The sequence below is a fragment of the Protomyctophum parallelum genome, assembly GCF_964188405.1.
Source record: "Protomyctophum parallelum genome assembly, chromosome: 11".
NCBI lineage: Eukaryota > Metazoa > Chordata > Actinopteri > Myctophiformes > Myctophidae > Protomyctophum > Protomyctophum parallelum.
Window position 1 is genome coordinate 43857868 of NC_139707.1, and position 21087 is coordinate 43878954.

The window sequence follows — 21087 nt, forward strand, 5'->3', positions numbered from 1 at the left end:
GGCCCCCATTGTGTCTAAACCCCCTGACCCAGCAACATGGTATAGAGGCCTATAGAGCAGAAGAGTGTTTGTCCCATTTCCATGTGACTGGATCCCCTAGAAGACTTTAGAATAGATGTTTCCATAGAGTAAGTAACAATACATTCTAAGAGACAATTGTGAATTGTCCCTTTAACGTAATTCGAAAACACAGTCTGTGTCCTTCTCTGTGTCAAGTGGATCCCTAGTTGTGAACATTTCCTAATTAATTCCCAGTACATACAGTATACGACATACAAATAACGATTGAAAATAGCACTTGTCTCTTACTGATGGTGAAAAATGCTACAGTACTGTACATGCAGCACCACTCACGTTATGTTGATATTTGCATTGCACTGGTTCAGTTGTTACACTGATGTGTTCATCATACTTTCTGCATCAGCCTATTCTAATGTCACACTGTACATTTCACTCATAATAGCACTGTCGGTGGTTTAAATGATGATGATGGTCATTGTAATGAAATTAAAGGACCGCTATGTTTCATAGTAGTAGTAGTGCATCATGATGCATTTCAGTGAGCAATTGTTTTAGTTTATTGTATTAAAGGGAACTTGATTTAATGATTTAATGTGAGGACAGATGGAAATTCAGAAGAGATGTGATATTATTCATTTATACTTCAATTACAGATTGGAATCCAATTAGTTTCAATAATCCAATTTTTACAAATGCGATTTCAGGAGATGCATCTCAGTCTGAATGCAGTAACCTGATCTAACCACACACACGAGTCACATATCAAAGAGCATGCATGACGTCTATACTGTATGTCGTTACCATAGTAAAGCAGATATGTTGACGCAGGGCGGCTTTCGGTTGACGTTAAAATCAGTCTGAACACACCTATCTGTGACAGATCCGATCTTGTCACTTGCAAATGCAGTGTGAACAGTCGAGCCGAGAGTATTGTATTGTATTGAACCGAGAGTACGAGCTAATGCCATCCGGTAGGAGATATAGAAGTCCACGGCGTGATAATAGATTTAAACACTCATTTGTTCACTCAATCAGAGATTGCCGAATGGCAGCAACCGTAACTGGCTAGATGCACTTTATTGACTAGTTGCACTTCATCAAGGGGATGTGTGCAATATCTCAGTTATGGTGTGTTTCATGGTGTTTTTCTTTTCCTTCTGAGTATGTATGTTAATTGTATGCAGCTGTGACTCTGAGACAAATAAAGACAACCTTGACAACCTTGAGCCGGAGCTTCATTTTCTCCACCAGCCCGAAAGCATGAGGAGAGAGTATGTTTTGCACTTTGTCTATCCGTCCCTCCGTCCGTGTATCCATCTGTGTACAGCTGATATCCAGCACCTTTGGCCCGGTCGCTGCCAAACTGTACACACACACACACACACACACACACACACACACACACACACACACACACACACACACACAGTACCTGCATGCCAATTCCGAAACTCTGCCCCACATTATAGTCAGCCATCATGAGGCTGATTTTTGCAAAAAAAAACATTTTTTTATGTTACTCCTACAGATTTTATCCATATACATCATGCAAGTCAGTATACACTCTGCCCTTGTCAGTTGTGCCGTTTTTCTGCGGGTTCACAGGCCAGCTTCCCTCAGCTGTCCTGTGGAACTTCAGCCAGTTGCCATGCTTGTCCACGGTGTGGGCCTGTCCTCCTCAGTCCTCAAACTCCTCACTCATGGTGTTTCGAACCAGGCCCGGTACTGGGCGGTCTGGCAATTCTGGCATTTGGTGGGGCTGGCCCAAGCGCAAAAAAACCACCGGCCTGCTGCCGGCCGGCCCAATTCTGAGCCGGCCCAGTCCACTCTGTCCATAATCGCATAAGGGGGTTGAAGTGAATGTGACATTGTGGAGGGGTGGTGTAGCCTGTGTTCCCCACCGGGCCCTCGGCCGCTGAAGTGGTTTGCTCCGTTTTACTCTGACTTATGCTAATTCAAAAAAGGCTGGCGCGGTGAAGGACATTAACAGGTAACACAGCGGAAGAAAAAGTGAATGAAAAAGTGACATTATGGATTAAAAAAAGCCGGTAGAAAAGTGTTGTTGGCGGCGACGAAACTGCAGAGGAGCCGGCTAGCACTAGCAGCACCGCTGCGGGTGGTGGTGGTGGTGTTTCTCCAAGCGCTGCTGCTCCGGTTCCACCACCACCACTGTGCATTGTTATCCCCGAGGACCCCGAGCCCTAGCCGCAATTTGCAACTCTAGATTTTTTTTTGTGGTGGGCATAGATTTTTTTTTTTAATCTAGATTAATCTCACTGCAATTCTGGAGTTAATCTAGATTAATCTAGATTAAAATGGCTCATTTGAACTCTGCCGAAAGCATTGAAAATATGTGTGCGCTACCTAAATAATGACCAGAAGTAAATCCTTGAACGGGCCACGTGGCCCATTAGACCAGGAGCCCTATCATAATTGGTAATGAAAATATAATAATAATGTTCAATACGATGTACGTGTGTTATACATTGTTTATTCAGTTAAACACGAATAACCATAAACACGTTACCATACAGGCAATTTTAAACAGTGGGTGCAAGAACAACCCCCTTTTCTGGGATATGACATTAATTAAACTGTAAACCTAGAGGTGATGAAGAACTGTTTACAGTCAGTAGCTTTGTGACATGATTTGAGTCCAACCTCTACCTCTCCTTGTGATAGTTCGTCTTGCAGGTAGTTTGTAAGATGGGTCGCCTGTGGCCGCCTGGAGAAGAAGCTCGAGCCCATCATCTTCAACCACACTGATAGGCCGGCAGTTGATGGCAATCCACTGAGCTAGGAGGTTAGTTAGCTTGGCTGATAGAATTGGGCTGACGGGCTTGCCACGGTTGCACTCCAACATTGTAGTTTGACGAACACTTTTCCCAGGAGCCATATTAGTGCTTGGCCCGCCGGCAGCTTCGCTATCATCAACCAACACAAAGGGATGCTTGTGCGTTAGGTGATACTTCAGACTTGAAGAACTCCTACAGTAAGCCATTTCTGCTTTGCACAGGGTGCAAACCACCTTGTTCTTGTCGAGGTTTCCATTGGGAAGCTTCTTGTAAAGAAATTTCCCCTGAAGCAAACCCGGGTTCACAGAGTCCTGCATGCTGACGTTTGATGTGGCACGCCGCACTGTTCATTAATTTCACCCGTGTCCGGTTAGGTTAGGATTTGTTACCGCCCCGCTCTCAGAGTAATTTATTTCACCTTGTCCCTGTTAGGTTAGGACTTCTCCCTCCCACAGAGTAATTCCGCCAGGTAAAACTATCAAAGTGAAATTCCTAGTTTGCTCGCTTTATGCAGTCAATGCAGACCCAGCTCCCAGACCCAACTTTGAGAATAGATTAATGGCGATAATTTTTTTGACGCGCAATAATATTCTCGCGTTAACGCAGCACGTTAACGCCGATAACGGCCCAGCATTAATTTTTTTACAATGGGTTGAATCTAGAGTTGCAACAAGCTCCATCCTATTCATCATTTTTGGTTTGTGATCTGCTTGTCTTAAATGACGTTAAACTCACCAACATTGCAGCTGCAGTCCAAGCTTGAATTATCCTCTTTCAATCTGCCGAGCTTGTTTTTCATAAAAATCCCCCGTAGACATGTTATGAGCTACTTTCTGCCCAAAATATTCCAAGAGTGACATTCCGAGCCAGCCATTTTGTATTTTTGCAACGTGCCGTAAAACAAGATGTGAGGGGGAGCGCTTGTTTAATAGAATCTTACCTGCGCAGGTAAGACACCCAAAGAAGAGGCCGACGCAGTGCGACGCCCCATCACGCACAGCCTTCTATTAAACAAGCGCTCCCCCTCACATCTTGTTTTACGGCACGTTGCAAAAATACAAAATGGCTGGCTCGGAATGTCACTCTTGGAATATTTTGGACAGAAAGTAGCTCATAACATGTCTACGGGGGATTTTTATGAAAAACAGGCTCGGCAGATTGAAAGAGGATAATTCAAGCTTGGACTGCAGCTGCAATGTTGGTGAGTTTAATGTCATTTAAGACAAGCAGATCACAAACCAAAAATTATGAATAGGAAGTGGATGGAGCTTGTTGCAACTCTAGATTCAACCCATTGTAAAAAAAATCTAGAGTTGCAAATTGCGGCTACCCGAGCCTGAGGACTTGGACCGGGGGAGGAGAGTCTGAGTCATGACGAGAATAATAATGTTACGACTGAGGCTGAAGTGATTGAAAAAGAAGCAGGTAGGCGGCCTAATGTTAGTGAAGTTGTCGCTGATCATAATTATGTAGAAGCTGTTGTGTGTGCATACGCAGTGCAATGTATGTTGGTGTGTGTGTTACAGTGTTTGTTTTTGGCTGCTGCTGTGCCATGCTCTGCCTCTTTGTCTGCGTGCGAAAGAGTAACTATCAGTTTGCATTATGTATAGGCTATTTGATGATTATGCGTAAAGCCATGCTCAGTGGGAGTATGGTGCTCCATGGCTGACTGGATGAAGTCAGCAGGCAGTTGTTGTTGTTGTTGACCGTTGTTTTGTTCCCTCTGTGGAGTAGGCTATGAAGCTGTAGTATTAATGAGTACAAGTAGATGATTTAATTGATTATAGATAAGTGAGCACTATGATATTAAAATGGTCTGAGCTGTGATTGTGCCGTACTGCGCAAAATGGAGCCGACTGGCGGCCACTGGCCTATAAATTCATATCATGCCTGTTGAAATATAAACATCTAAAATGGTAATAATTAGCAAAGGTTATTATTAACTGTCACGGGGCAACCCGTGCCCTATATACAAACACACATGAAACTGTTTCCTATAACATGCAAGGACTATTGTTTTAACCTTTATTGAAATTGTAATCACTGATTGGTTAGTTGTCTCTCCTGCACTGCTGGTGGCATTTCCCTTGATGAGGAAGGGGCCAAGTGCTATGCAGGAGAGGGGTGTTTCTCTTGATGCTTTGAGTATTTGTCATTGAGTGTTCATTCTGTTTTATACTTGTTTACTTGTAACACATTATTTAGAATGTTTAGGTTACTTGTATTCAAGGTGTTCTGTGTCCTGTGGTAGGATCCACTCCTATTTAAGGGAGGCTGCAGGGACAGAGAAGTTAGTTGGATGTGAGCATTGACACTGATAACATCCCTGAGGGAGAGCTACAGGGCCCTGTGTGATCAGGGTACAGCTTGAAGAGAGCTCTCATCCTGTTTGGGTTTTGTTAAGGAGTGTTGCCTAAGTATTTATTTATCTTTTTGTCCTTTATTTCGTTGCCAGTATTACAGTTTGCTATTGATAATTATTGCACTGAACAATTTTGTACGACTGGACTTTTGGTGGAGGAGTTTGGGGAGAATAAACGCCCTTAACTACCATTCCTGACTGTTCTTGGAGCCTTGGCCGTTCGGGCAACTTTACATTAACGAAAAACATCTAATACTATTTTAAATTGGTCTAGTAAGTTAGTATCTAATCAGAAGCAGCAACCATGCAGAGCCTACCAATCAGATTAAATAGGCTAACTAAGCCTAAAACGTTTGACAAGCAATATTCAAAATACAACTAACTAACACTGATATGTTTAATTTTATATACATTTAGAACACTATTTGCACTTTTATTTAAACCGTAAAACTATATGTCCAAACGTAATGGGAAATGTCAACATTTTTGCTTTTTGAATTTGATATAATGACGTCATAGGGCCGGTGACCATCACATATTATGCCAGGGCCGATTTTCTTAGCCAGTCCGTGCCTGTTTCGAACCAAGCTTGCCTGATGGGCTTAAGTTTGTTCCATTATGCACGAGTGCAGGTATGTCTCTCGCCTTCTACTTAAAAAAAATTATCCCACGATCTTGCAACCCATTTTTTTTTCACCCAGTGTCAATTATCTAATGTAATCCTGGGCGCTACACTTCCTCTGCCAACCTGGGGGGGGGCAGCCGACTGACCTCATGCTTCCTTATATGCATGAGGAGTCCAAGCTGCTTCTTTTCACCTGACAGGGGGGGAGTTTCCCCGGACGGACTTAGTGCGTGGAAGGAACACGTTATTCTGACCAGTTCCTTTCCCCTCCATCAGGCGCCCCGGCTGGCCAGGGGGAGGTATAGTTTAGAGACCAGGATTAATGCATGTTTTTTGTGAGGGTACCTTACCTAGGGGACACGGGGAGAACAAGCAAACTCCACACAGAAAGGCCCTTTCGCCGACCCCGCCTCGGGTATGGGCACTGGGGCCGTGTTCTCTCCTCCGTATCATCAGTGTCCCCCTGTCTCTCGCCTTCTTTCACGAAGGACGATAGCACAGAACTGTCAAAACTCGGGCTTGACCCCTAATTAATTATAGGCCAATGCAAATAGCTCCTCTGTAGCCCACAATAAGTGTAGTTTATAACCAGGAAGACGTCCTGAGGGCGAGAAGTGACCACGGTCACGTGCACGCTACTGCACGCACCCGCCTGGGTGACGGCAGACTGCTGGGCGAGCACTGATGCTTTGGCATGGGTGGTCAGATCAACATATGGAATGAATTCTGTAGTGGCCATAATAGCGTGTCTTGAGTGTGCAGGGTTTGATGAGGTCAGATCAACATATGGAATGTCAGAACAGGTCAGAAACATATATGGAGATCTAAGGGTGGCAGTGGGGGCAGTGTCTTGAGTGTACAGGGTTTGATGAGGCCTGGCCATATATGGAGCGTGTCTTGAGTGAACAGGGTATGATGAGGTCAGATCAACATATGGAATGTCAGAACAGGTCAGCTCCATATATGGAGATATATTGGTGGCAGCAGGGGGCAATGTCTTGAGTGTACAGGGTTTCATGAGGGCCCAGGTAGGGCCGGGCCTTAATTTTCGGGCCTGTTGAGAACTTTTGGGTGGGCCCGTCTAGAGTTTGAATGGACTGGTATCAGTCAAAAGGGAGACATCGAGGAGGAAGGACTAGGACTTTTTAGTTAAAACGAGCAACTTATCGATCAGGCTTATCGAGCCGGATTCTTATCAAGCCTACTATCGAGCATTTTATTTTGTGGAAAGACGGGAGACAATAAATTGAACATTCTGAACAGAACCAGTATCCTTTACTATAGGGCCTCTAAAGAGATCATTTATTTATAGATCATTGTCACTTTGGAATAACCTGCCTCGAAACATCTGTTGCATTTACAGTAAATTAACATCTAAAATTCCATTTGATACAGTGAAGTGTGTGTTTTGTTTTTTCCGCTCTCACTTGTAATTTTAGCAATTTCTATTTGCTTTTATTCGAACTAATGTGTGTTGAATACTGACTTTTTAACAATTGTAATTGTATGTGTACTGGAATGTTTATTCTTATGTGGACCCCAGGAAGACTAGCTGGTTGCTAAGCTAATGGGGATCCTTAATAAAAAATCAAATCAAATTCAGTATAGGCTTACTTTTCTAACAGATGGAAGGCAATTGACCTTTTTACCATTAAAATAACTAGAATTCGACCGGCCGCGGTCTTACTATAGCGCCACGTCACGCCATCCAGATGACCACTGTACTGTACTGTACTGTACTGTACTGTACTGTACTGTACTGTACTGTACTGTACTGTACTGTACTGTACTGTACTGTACTGTACTGTACTGTACTGTCGGCGTTGACCACCGTATGTCGGGGTTGTCCACCGGGCACCGGCCAATAAGAGACCACCATTCTTGATGACGTAAGGTACGTTTGGTGATTGGCTGGTAGGTATGTACAGTATGTACAGTAGGTATGTGGGTCGGGGTAAGAATGGTGGTCCCTTATTGGCTGTTGATGGTGACATAACTAAGGTACGTTTTAAGGTTGGTATAAGGTCAATAACGGGTGTAAAGGATTTAGAACAGCAGTTGTAATAGACATTAGTTAGTAGCAGTATTTGCGCGCTCTGCTTGCGCACAAGTAGTCATGTACAGTACAGTATGGCCTACTTGTGTGCAAGCCGCAAGTTGGCACCTCGACAGAGTGCATTTCTAGTTGTACTCTGTCCTCTACACTGAGCCATCCCAGCCTGGCAAAATGTGCAGGGTTTAAAGGAGTTGTATATGTAAGGCCAAGCAATAGCCTGACCAGTTTGTTTTGTACTCTGGAGCCTTGTTTGGCCTTTGTGGTGCTATACCATGAGGTGCATCCATATTCGAAGTGACATTGGATTAGTTCTCCTGCTAGAGTCCTCAGTGTATTCTTACTGACCAGTGAGGAGATCCTGTACAACAATCTTGTTCTTTGTTTGACTTTTTTGATTACTTTAAGATTCGTCTCTAAAATGCAACCCAGGTAGATACTATATCCTCTTTTCTTGTGATCAGATCACATTGTCACTGACTTTTAGTGTGAAGCCTTTGGCTTTGCAGAGGTTTGTTTTTGACCCAAAGAGAAGTTCAGAGCTGAGGGCCTTTTCAACCTGCAATTTGTCCTTGTCCAAGACCAGCAGAGCCAAGTCATTCACGAACAAAAACAAATTGCAATCACAAGTTGATGTCATGTCGTTTACATGTTAGAAACAAACAGTGAAACTGCCTCCCCCTGGCCAGACGGGGCGCCTGATAGAGGGGAAAGGAACTGGTTGGAATAACGTCAGGATCACATTAGATGATTGACACAGGGGTGAAAAATGGGTTACAAAATCGTGGGATAAAATAAATAAATATATATATATATAAAAAAGAAACAGACAGTGAATGTAAAAGGTTTGACGTGGTCGCTCAAATAGAGAAGGCATGTGTCAGTGGAATGGGATGTTCTGAAGCCAGATTGGATTTTTTTTCCCCAGCAAGATACAACCTGTTCAACTGGTTCAGAGAACCTTTCGTTTCTAGTTAATTAATTTACTCAGCAGATTGCTTTCTAATTAGAACATGTTTTAATCATGAAAGTTGTATTTATCAGTACTACTCATCAGTTTGTTCGGAACTTGCTTGTATCGCATTACCAAGCAGATATACTATCATTTAGCATTTTATCTTAATTGCTTTTGTGACTTCTTGTTCCAGTATTTGTATAAAATACAGTGTAATAAACAATTATTTAATCTCCCCCAGAGTAGAGTTTTTCACAATGCCTGTACATCTGTGTGACAATAAACACCTTGAACCTATTGAACCTTGAGCGGATCGATTAATTTAAAATAATTATAGCAAGACCAGATTTTTAGAAAATCATGTAATCATTTATTGTTTGAGTGATGGTAAAGATTTAGATCGATCACTGCATCATGTTGTCCATGATGCGCCTCATGCTCATGAACCTCATGCCGCTCATTCCCATCTGACTGAAGTTCCTGTACTCGCCGGGCCTCATGTAATGGTGCCTGCCTCTGTAGTGGGGCTGCTCGTACATCAGCCAGTGGCCGTCCATCACGTTGCAGGACTGGCAGTTGCTCATCTGGTAACGGTCCATGATGGAGTCACAGTCATCACTCAGCTCGTGGTTCATTCCACCGAAGTTCTCCCTCTCGTAGATCTTCATCCTGAACTGGCCCCTGTGCTGTTTGAAGACAACGGAAACAGACATGAATACCCTAACGACAAATTATCTCACTGCAATGTTATTTTTCTTTGCACCTTGTATCTTGTAATTATGATAGCAGCTGTTTTATACATACCATGGGGATCATACGGCAGGACCTGATGCCACCATTCCATCCCCACATGCTCATGTAGTCGGCATAATCTCCCCTCCTCATGAAGTACTGGTTTCCCATGTAGTTGGGGCGGTCGTAGGCCATGAAGGAGCCGCTCTCCACCCTGCAGGAGTGGCACCTGCTCAGGTAGGAGGAGAAGTCGGAGCAGTCGCTCATGCACTCATAGGAACGACCCTGGAAGTTCCTGTCCTCGTAGAAGATGACCTGAAAATATATATTAGGTAATGTCAAATAGATCAAATCAAAATATACAGTATATTCATGACTTGTTAAGCACTAATCAATCAATGTTAATCTTTTATGTTCCGTATTTATTTCCTCCTGACCTGTACTACATCATTTTTCTTACCTTTCCCATGTTGATGGTTGTGGTGTTTTCTCAGAGCTCTCAGAGAACTGTTGGTGAACTGATGCTCTACCTGCTTTAGCCCTTTACTTTTATACCTGACCAGGCCCAAAGACCGTGTGCCCCCCTATTGTTTAAATTCCTGACCCAGCAACATGCTACATACTGTATAGAAGCGTATAGACTGTTTAGGTGCTTGCTCACTATATACTGTATATCTAACACAGTCAAATTCCCTCAAAGACTTTCTGGATAGAATGTTTCACTGACAAGAATAGAATTGAGAGAAAGCTCATTTTGCTGAAAATGTTGTATTTTATTTGTAGTTCTTATTATATTGATATTATATTTATCTTTTGGATTAGTACACATATAGATTATCTCTGTGTGCATGTGAGTATGCGTGAATAATTGTTTTTATTTTATTATTGTTGTTTTTAATCCCACCCAAATCTATCCATTCAATTGCCATAGTTAGTCAAAGCCACAGGCTCTTGTGAGGGGCTATAAAAGTAGATATTAAAATGTATGGGAGGGGTTAATGGGTTAAATATAATAGATATCTCCAATTGTAATTTTAAGAGCTAGAAATTATACTTTTGGCAGTGAGTTTTGTGGACATACTTGTAAAAAGTATTGGATTTATTATAAAAAGAACATCATCATATCATCATTTATTTATTTAAAATCTTTGAAAACACATTTTTCAATGGTGCTATACAACACAAGCAATGTAGTCAGAAAAAGGTGTGTGTGTGTGTGTGTGTGTGTGTGTGTGTGTGTGTGTGTGTGTGTGTGTGTGTGTGTGTGTGTGTGTGAGAGAGAGAGAACATAGCAGCACAAATTTAAATAATATGACATGGAACTAATTAAACGATAATCATATACAAAACATCACATCAATGAAACAAAAAGAAAATGCAGAATTAGCCATTAATGAATGGAACTGGAATTAACGTGGACAATTCATAAAGAGTCTGAAGCATGATCCAAACACGTGGAGCATATAGTAGCAAAAGGCAGATCATGGCTTATGCAGAAACACATTCCTTGAACATTCAGGGTGAGCCGTGCTTGGGAGTGGGTACAGTATACCAACATTTCAACAAAGCATGACTGACAGAGACTTTATGGCTCTATAAATGTATTAAAACAAATCCTGATCCCTCCTGACTGCTAGACCAGGTAGGTACAGTAGGCCAGTTCTTTGTACAGTATACAGTGGTGTGCATAGGTTAGCTTACAGAACGGCCTGTTATAGCGCCACCATGAGGCAGAATTTCATCTTTTTTACCTATAACTGCACCGATCTGCGTGAAATGTTGCATGCACACTCCCTAGAGGCCAATGACAAACCTTTGACCTGAATTGTTAACATTTAAAGCGCTACCAGGAGCCCGACTTTTGTGAAACACATTTTTTGATATTAGGCTACTTGTTACACAGTATTGCTATAGTCATGTGCTCAAAACGAATCTGTCCGATATTTGATACTCAAATCATGAACGCAGCGTGCAATTTACGTGAAATCATTCACGCACTTTCTTACTAGGCTGAGGAATATATCCCACCCTTTTCAAGTTGGCCTTTTATAGCGCCACCAACAGATGGATTTTTACAAAACACATTTTTGGAACAAAATGCCTCAAATCATCCAATTGCCATCAAAGGCCTAAGAAGTAATGGCACACTTTTCACATTGCCCTATTATAGCGCCACCAGGAGGCCACAACCAGAAATGGCCTTTTGGAGACCTGTGCCCCGAGGCTTTTTCGTTTTTTTTGTCAGGTGAAACCTGACTGATGAGAGCCCTTGAAATGTAGACCACATCGTCATCAGCTAGTGTTACTGACGTGGTGACGAGATTGGCTGCTTCTATAGCCAATGGGACGGCAAGCAACGGCAAAGCTACGTCTGGGCAATGGGAAGGGGAGCCTTGATTATAGACCAGACCTAACCTCGCCTCACCAGGCTTTCCACCTCGGAGGAAAGCCTGGTCTCCAAAAGTGGTTCCAAAAGTGCCGTGTGAAGCGGTCTGGAAAGGATGATATCGTTACGTCATGTTGTAGTATTGTTTTGTAGTCATCATCAGGCAGGAACAATCAAACGGAACTTCCTTTTCCCTCAAACCGGAAGAATAACCATAAAAGCTTTCGTAGCCTGTAGCTTTTATTGAGAAAAATCGGTTTGAGGGAAAAGGAAGTTCCAGAAGATTGATGACTACAAAACAATACAACAACATGACGTAGCGTTATCATCTGCTCAAGACCGGCTCATGAACCCCAAATGGAATGGTGTCCAGGCTAGACCAGACCGCAAAAGAACAAGGAGCACTTAGAGGCAGGCTTGCGGCCGTCTGGAGTGACAGGCTGCCAGCCAGGCAAGCAGTCAGGCAAGCAGTCAGGCAGGCAGTCAGGCAGGCAGGCACCGCTGTTAAGAACACAAGTGATGCGTTTTTAACATAATAGAGTTGTTACTTTGTATTTTAACGCGAGGCCCTCGTATGAATGACATTACACAAGCGATCCGTAACATATCAGAGTGGACTAAAGGCCTATTCATAGTCTGGATTTTCGGTGGTGAGGTGACCACTGCTCCGGTGGTGAGCTGACCACCGGAGCTGAAATAACGTTGAGCGGTGGTGAGTAAAAACAGAGAGAAGGGCTGGAGCAGTGGCGGTGGTTTGCTCTTCACCGCGGCTCGTGACGTCATGTTATAGTTCGGTGGTCACCTAACCACCGAAAATCCAGACTATGTATGAGCCTTGAGTAGAGTTGTTCCGGCATTAACGCGAATGGAAACGCCAAAATGATTTCTTGATTTCCTCGTAGGAGAAGCATTGGAACTTGGAAGTGACATTACACATCTCGTTCGTATTTTGCCTTAGCACGTTCATTAATTAGAAAGGTTGTTTTATTCTTTATTCTATTTGTGAGGTTGTAACACACAAACATGCACGTTACACAACGGAGACAAGAACACAACAGAGACAGCGCTTCTTTTTTTTCCTTAGTCAGACTAATATCATAATTAGTCTGATTAAGGAAAAATAGAAGCACTAAGAAACTGATAATCGCAGCCCTACGTGTCAGTGTGTGCATAGCTGTGTCCATGCTCCATTATCTCAATGCTGTTCTCTCAGCATCCCTATTCTCCCCAGGGCCTTGTCCACACTGGGGATCAGCTTGTCATGAAACTCCCACAGCCTGGTGTCGATTCGCATGTGCTCTTTGGACACGCACACCTGACTGTAACTGGGTGGTATGGTGTGTGTGATCAAGCAACCCCGGACGTGCACAACCAAACCCATGTCTGGAGGGACCTTGAATGTCTCTCCGAAGTTCTTCAGCACTCCGTGCACGGATGTCTGCTGCACCATTCTTGGCCGAACTATCATCTTGTTTGCCTTATCATCTCTGTCCCTTTCATATAATCTATAGATGTGCTCCAGAATATTTATTCCTGGCACCCCTTCCCACTGGGGCAGGTGGAACTTTGCGCCGGGGTCCACGTGGTCAGTTGGAAATAAGTGCATCTGAAAGAGGAACACCCCCGCGTTCGGGTTCTGCTGCTGGAGCTGGCTCACCAGAGAGATTAGGCTGTTTTGACCGTACGGCACAATTATCTCATCTATGTCGTGCAACAGGACATAGCGCGAGCGGTCCATGTATCTGTAGATACATTCGTTGAGTGTGGTCAGCTGGCCATAGTAGTGCAGGTCCCCCGGTCCATGCCCGCGATACTGCCATCCCCTCGACGGTGTGAGGTGCTTGTCCACGGGCCAGGGAACCACCTCTACGAAGCCCTCCTGGCTGTAACTGCGCAGCAAGCGGTCGAGGTCTGGACCGCAGCTGGTGTTGTAGACCACCACCCTGTTCACGCCCAGCAGCCGGTACATCTCCAGGGCCTGTGTGAACTGAAGGACGTTGTTGTAGTCCCCGTACAAGGTGGAGATGCACACGGTGAGGTCGAACTGGGGCTCTATCGCCTCTGTCCCGCCGCTCTCCAGGTTACCTACAGTGGCGGAGAGGATCAAAGTATACATTTACTTGGGTTTTTGGACTTTCGCTCCATTACATTTCAAAGATTAATAGTATGTAATATTATATAGTATACATTTAACTCCACCACATTTGGATTAGAAAAGGTGCATGCTTAAAGGAGCATTCAGTCATTTGGGTGATTTGAAAAAAAAAAAACCTGGTCCGCCCCGGTAACAAGATGTGCACATGCACGCACTACAGTGGGGAGACACGCGACAGGCCAACAGCACACACACCAAGGCCCGCCCCCGCTCGATCATGATTGGCCAACAACACATTCTCTGCCATGCTAGCGCCTGAGTGGGAAGGACCAGCAAAAAATAGGACAGAGACTTATCTGATTGTGATGGGAAAGCCCACCTGATGAGCAGGATTATGTGTATTTATTTTAATATCATCATTTAAAAGTACATGGTGTATTATTTAATGATGATATTAAAATAAATCATGTTTAACTTGTGTGGCAGTTGCTACATAGACCCCCCCCCTCCAGCCAGCGGCATCTAGGGTTTGGTACAAACACATAGCATTTAATAAATTAATATTTACCACCAACACATAATCCTGCTCATCAGGTGGGCTTTCCCATCACAATCAGATAAGTCTCTGTCCTATTTTTTGCTGGTCCTTCCCACTCAGGCGCTAGCATGGCAGATAATGTGTTGTTGGCCTGGTGAGAGAGGACGCGACCTGACCCGACTAGGTCTCCCTGCTGAAAGTGGCCTACTTTCCTGCGGGCATTCTGGCCTAGCTTGTCTAGCCTGGTGCACCCCCACTCTCCCCCTGACCTCCTCCGACCACTTCTTCTTCCTCTTCGTTTGGAGTATGCCTATATACCTTACATTGGATTACGTGCGCTTCTGGGATGGATTAAGTTTCTTTTATCAGAATTACTTTGCTTTGGAGGGAGTTTACGTTCGGGAAGGAACTCTGGGGGCAACAGACTTTGTTTGGAAACAACCACGGAACTATAAGAAACAATAAGCACGGGCGTGCGTGAGACACGGACACTCGTTTTCATTCATTCACTCATTCATTGCATTCACCTCTGTTTGTATAACTGTTGATTCCTTGTTTTGATTTGAGATAAACGGTTAACGTGAGCTTTGCTTCTGACTGTATTTACTGCTTGCTTATTTAGGTTATTGTCATTGCATTCCACTTTATCAGTTGTATCCTATAGGAGATCATTCACAACCTGTGATTTAAATAATTCGTAGAAGTGATAGAGATATCTGACCGTTACACCCTGAACTGCAGAGAATGATTGAAGCATCAGAAGCCTGGTGGCCATCTCTGGTATTGCAGGACTTCCACAAAACTCTTAATATCTCTGAATCTACATTGCTCTGCATGGTTTTGATCAGAACGGCAATGTCTATAATTTCTGACTTCATCATACTGTACATCTCGTTTTGAATATAAACGCTTCTAAAGAGATATCAGATGAGGTAGCGTGAGGTAGTAATGGAACATTATAACTCCCGGTTTTGGGAGGAAATGGAAGGCGGGGCTTTTCAGAGTAAAATATGCCCATCTGCTTGGCACTCTAGTGCCTTTTAGTCTGACAAACTCTGGCAACATCATGAGTGTTAAATCATACTTTAAGTTGAGCAACACCTTACCTACAGGGAGAAAGATCTGCCACTGCAGCGCTTCCATTCTATCCGAATGAGTCGACAGGGTGACATGGGTCACTGCGCATCCCGCAGGGATCCAACACATGACTTCCATAGTCTCAAAAGGAAAACCGAAAGCATCCATGTGTACAAAGCTAGCTGGAGTGCTGGGGATGGAAAGGGTACCGCTACAGCAGAAAACGCAGTGAAGGTTCATCATGGAATCGCTCCTGAATATACCAATGATGCGCACATCCCAACCTTTCACCCTGCGGTCCATGTAGGCAGAAACCAGCAGGTGCTTGGTGTTATTCAGAGGGGTGATGCTCTGGTTAGAGGTAAGGCACATGGTTTGGATGAGGATCACATGTGGGATCTTTGGATTCAGATTCAGGACGAGTATGTACATGAAGAGGCCGGCAATAAACAAGAGGAGGATGAACGACAGTTTTCGTTTATCCATTATTTAGTAGAAATCAATCAATCAATCCAAACTCAAGACTTGTATGTTTACAGTTGTTAAAGATGAAAGGCTTTGCAGTTCTGACACGTTTAAAGAGGTCTCCTCAGTGCCGTCCTCTTCTGAATAATACAGTATTTTTTTCGGTGTTGTGCTTGTGCTTGTCTGTCTGTCCACGGTTAATCTTCCAAACCGTAGGACCGGTCAGAAGATATGTTGACCTACCTCAAACTTGTCCTGGTTGTGAGATTTCTGAAATTGGAAAATATCAAACTCACTGTCAGTGGATCTGTTGAGAACTTGTATAAACATTTAGGTTGCTTTGAGGACGAATAGGACATAAATGTCTGTCCAAAACTCACACAAATTGGTAGGCCTATACAGTATTTATATCTGGAGTCATGGTATGGTTTGGGCCTTACATTGTGACATGCCCTTAAAACCACACCAAAGGTTGGGTCTGGACAAAAGTTTTTATTTTAAGATCAACCACACCAATACAACTCTTCCTTGCAACTCAATGAGTTGCATTGGTGTGGTTTATCCCAACCCGACCCTTTGGTGTGGTTTGGTTTTAAATGTTTTGTTGCAAGGCTTACAGTAGGAGATGCGACTTGTTGCAAGGATAAGTTGCAACTAATCACAACTCCTTGCAATAACAGTTTTATCATTGGCGCGGTTTGGGCGTAAGGACCAAACCACACAAATGATTCGCCATGCAACTCCTTGGAACCAAACGGTTGAGAGTAGTTGCATGAAACCATTATCCCCAATGGCAGTTGCAAGGAGTTACATTGGTGTGGCATATGTCCTTAAAACGGTTTTGTTCCAAGGAGTTGCATTGGTGCGGTTTGGGCCTAGTAGTGGCATCAATTGATCCAATTGCATCAATGTGCAGACTTTCTCTTCCAGATGGACGTCTAATACAGTGGGATGGCAGCAAATGTGGGATGGCAGCAAATCACATGGCAGTGTGAACTGTCAGCGTGAACTAGGTCATCTAGATGCAGACAAAACCCAGTTCTAGATGGGGAGTCCTCTTTGCGTCACGCCATAAAAAAAAAAGACAACTCCATACTTTTGAAGTATCTGATCTGTTCAGGACACGGCCGTCGATGATGAATGAAGCAGTCGGACAGGTCGCAAAGTTAAAATAACAAGAGTCCATTTATTTGATATAAGAGATTAACAAGATGTTCAAAAACAAAAAGGAGAAGGGTAGGAAAGCTGGGTAGGACTGAGTACTAAGGACCGAGGAAAGTACTGAAGAACTCTGCCTGAGTCTCACACATTATATACTGTTTGTATCCAGGCCTTGTCCAATGGAGTGCCTGGATCTTAAACTCCATATATGTGAAATGCATGACATAAATACATGTAAGAATAGATCATATGGGTGTGTGTGTGTGTGTGCCAAGATCTCAAACTCCGTATATGCACCTGATATTTGCGTCATTAGCTGGTATGCGTGTCACCCTGGGAAATCTTATTTTTAGCATTGTTTATAGAATAACTCAAATCACAGCTTTGCTGTGATGCGATGGATTATGGGCGGGTGTTAACAGATTAATAGAGGATACGTGTGTGTGTGTGGGTGTGTGTGTGTGTGTGTGTGTGTGTGTGTGTGTGTGTGTATGTGTGTGTGTGTGTGTGTGTGTGTGTGGGGTGTGTGGGTTTGTGGGTGTGTGTGTGTGTGTGTATCAAAAGACTACGTCCTATTACACTGTTTTGGAAGCAAAGATACTGAGACATTTAACAAGGTGTTGCATTTTCCCCATGTTTCTGTTGTGAGTGCTGGCCTGGCCTGCCTGTGAGTCTGTCTGTCTTTCCGTGTGTGTGTGTGTGTGTGTGTGTGTGTGTGTGTGTGTGTGTGTGTGTGTGTGTGTGTGTGTGTGTTCGTGTGTGTGGGGTGTGTGGGTGTGTGTGTGTGTGGGGTGTGTGGGTGTGTGTGTGTGTGTGTGTGTGTGTGTGTGTGTGTGTGTGTGGGGGGGGTGTGTGTGTGTATATGCGGGTGCACTTCAATGCTCTTTTCGAGAATAAATAATAGGTTTCAATCAATGAGTAAATTGTACACAAAAATGCTTACCTTACTTAGTAGAGAACAGGATAATATGAGCCAGCGGGTAAGTTGAAATATCCCCTATAAAACTATAAAACTGTGTCATGCACTTGCGTGGGTCTTTCAGTACCTTCATAGAGGGTAGGTTTGTTTCCCTGCCCAAGGTTGTGTGTGCCCAAGGTTGGCTGGCCGTATGTCAGTTGATAGATACTATCAATGATAAGGGCTATCATTGTAATTTGAAGTTTGATATCGAATTGATTTGGACTGTGGAGTTAATAATTACCCATGACCTACCAGGCTAGTGCTGGAGACATCACGCAACTGTACAAAAGTAGGCTATTGACATTAAAATCTACAAGTAACATGTAACTAATGGATAAACAACTGAGATTGTGCTTAAAAAAAGTGCTTAAACAAAACAAATAATTAGCATACAAAAATAGAAATATAATTATATATAATTGAATCTGATGAATATGCTTTCTGTTAATTAAAGAGTTGTAGAGATGGGGAGACATTGTTACCCTACTATAGCTGAGTAGCCTACATTTAATATTAAAACTGTGTAGAGAAAAGTCCTTATATGCACACATGGGGACAGGCAACCAGTGTGAATAATGAGAGAAAAGAGGTCCCACACACAGTCTTCACTGATATATGAGTTACAACGTTTCGGTCTCGCAACCAGGTATCTGGTTACAACAGCAACGGTTAATCGTTTTTTGTTGCTGTGTAACAACATATCTATTTATAGATGAACTCACTGAGGTGAAGACCAATAGAGGAAGTATGAGTAACTCAATATTTACTAAGGCCTACTGATGGATAAATTTAAATAGGATCCATCTTTAATAATGATAGCTCTGAAAGGACTGTATAATTTGTAAAGACATACTGTAAATTCTATAACTTCAAATAACCCAGCAGGGAGCAATTAAATACCGTGCTGTATTTACCTTAAAAATGAGTGAGTAGCCCTTTAAATGACCATCACTGTACCAAAAAGAGAAACATACCTTAAAAAATGATTTGGAGGCAGGATGAAATAAGTTTCGGAGAGAGCTTAAGGTTTAACAATTATTTTAGTCGGTATAAAGTCAATTTACATAGAGAATGTGCTACATGGTTCAGAATATATTTACATCAATATAATTTAGAATAATCAATTGTTGATTCCAAAAAGAACCCGAAGCTGAACTGAACTGAACTCCCCTTCACAGTATTTGTTCCAGGCTAAATACTGCAGATCCCGTCAGATTTGTTGATATAATGTTCATTGGCTGGAGATGTTTCATGTCCGCAATGTCAGATGACAAAACCAGTGTTGGCTGTCCCTCATTAGTCCAACGCCTAGATGATGAGGATGGCGTAGCGACGCAGAGTTCATCTTCCTTGGTTCAGTCATTGATGCCCATTGAGGCCTGGAGAGCGGCAGCGCCTAGGCAGGCGTTGCGAGGCAACCTGTAGATAACTTCTTTCCCTGTACCAAGTTACTAGGCCAACTGGCCAAGGTCAGACTCCCAAGGTCAAACTAGACTGATAACACAGCAGCTGCATGTTGAATTAAAAACAGCGCCTACACGCCCTACAGTATTGAAAGTTTGTATAGCTGGAGGCAGACCCCATGGAGACTGAATAAGGAACATGGTGACTGAATAAGGAGTCAACAAGATATTAAATGGGACAGATGAAAGCATATTTTGACCATAAACATGGATGACATGACATTATGATGATAAGGAGAACAACAGGCAGTAGGTTAAGAGTAAAATGATGAATAAGGTGACAATATCAATGACCCGGCCTGGCTCATAGTTCAGGAGAAGGAGAATATGACCACTGGACATTAGTTTGTATACAAATAAGACCCTTTTTATCTATCACCTACTATCTATTATCTTAAGTACAATAAGGTTTTGTTGTGCGATAACAGCTGAAAATTACATGTTTGTGCATTAGTGCTGCTGGGGTTGTGCAATAACAAGAAGTCATGTGTGTTTTTGTTTTATCTTGTACAGTATGTTGTTTTGTGATATGATGCACTGATTGGTTGGCACTTTTAATTTCGTTGTACACGTTGCAATGACAAATAAAGATCTATCTATCACACCTTCACAACAGATTGATGTATAGCTGATGCATGAGACTTGTTTACTGATGCAAGCTCGCAATGCATTCCCAATGGGAGTCACATGGTTTGACGCAACATTTTTGTTGTATGAGGGGGAGTGCACTGGACAGACTCACAATTCAATTCATACACAGTATACAATACAATATCTCTGTATTCCAATATTCCAGTAATCATTGCCGCCATAGTGTGTTTATTTCAGTAGCAGGGGCCTCCCAGTCTCTCCACCTCCACCAGGGCTGGTTCTAAGGGGACAGGGGTGTACTGTGCAGACCCCACCCAAATGTGCGTGACGGTGTGTCCTGCCCAGTGCCCATCCAATCAAAGGTTATGGAGAATATTTATTTGTAGCCAATATAAAACATACCACAAAATATCAGTACCATTTATCAGTTCTGATTGGGTGGACAGAATTTTTAGAGAAATTGAACCCATCTGAACACGGTTTGCCATAAGTGCTGTTAACCGACAGGAAGTGGCGTGCACATAAGACACTAGGTGGTGCTAGAGCACCTGCCCTTTTGCCCCCTGGACAGCAATGTGCCCTTTTGAATGTTTGTTTTTTGTTAATTTTATTTTTGTTTTGTATAGTGTACAGTATGTGGCCCATGGTGACATTGATCAATTCTGGATTAAAAGCTTCCAATATATTACTTATCTATAAATCTCACACACTATTAAGGCAACGGTGGTTCCACACGCTGCACAAGGTGCCCTTTTTTTCTTCACTTGAGCACCTGCCCCTCTAAATGTCTGTGCACGCCACTGCCAA

The 21087-nt window shown here is 43.1% G+C and overlaps 2 protein-coding genes across 2 annotated transcripts; both read right to left on the reverse strand.

The window, feature by feature from the left end:
* Nucleotides 1–9215: 9215 nt before the first annotated feature.
* On the reverse strand, nt 9216–9861 carry LOC310867024 (gamma-crystallin M2-like; the record flags this gene model as incomplete). Its single annotated transcript, XM_083776817.1, has 2 exons — nt 9616–9861; nt 9216–9497 (listed from the first exon to the last, which is right to left on the reverse strand). The coding sequence occupies exons 1-2, from the start codon at nt 9808–9810 to the stop codon at nt 9216–9218; spliced, it is 477 nt and encodes a 158-aa protein (XP_083632943.1). The 5' UTR covers nt 9811–9861.
* A 3263-nt stretch (nt 9862–13124) lies between these two features.
* On the reverse strand, nt 13125–16125 carry LOC310867025 (glycosyltransferase family 92 protein F13G3.3-like; the record flags this gene model as incomplete). The annotated part of the gene is made up of 2 exons (XM_083776818.1): nt 13125–14014; nt 15924–16125. The coding sequence occupies 2 exons, from the start codon at nt 16123–16125 to the stop codon at nt 13125–13127; spliced, it is 1092 nt and encodes a 363-aa protein (XP_083632944.1).
* Nucleotides 16126–21087: the final 4962 nt, after the last annotated feature.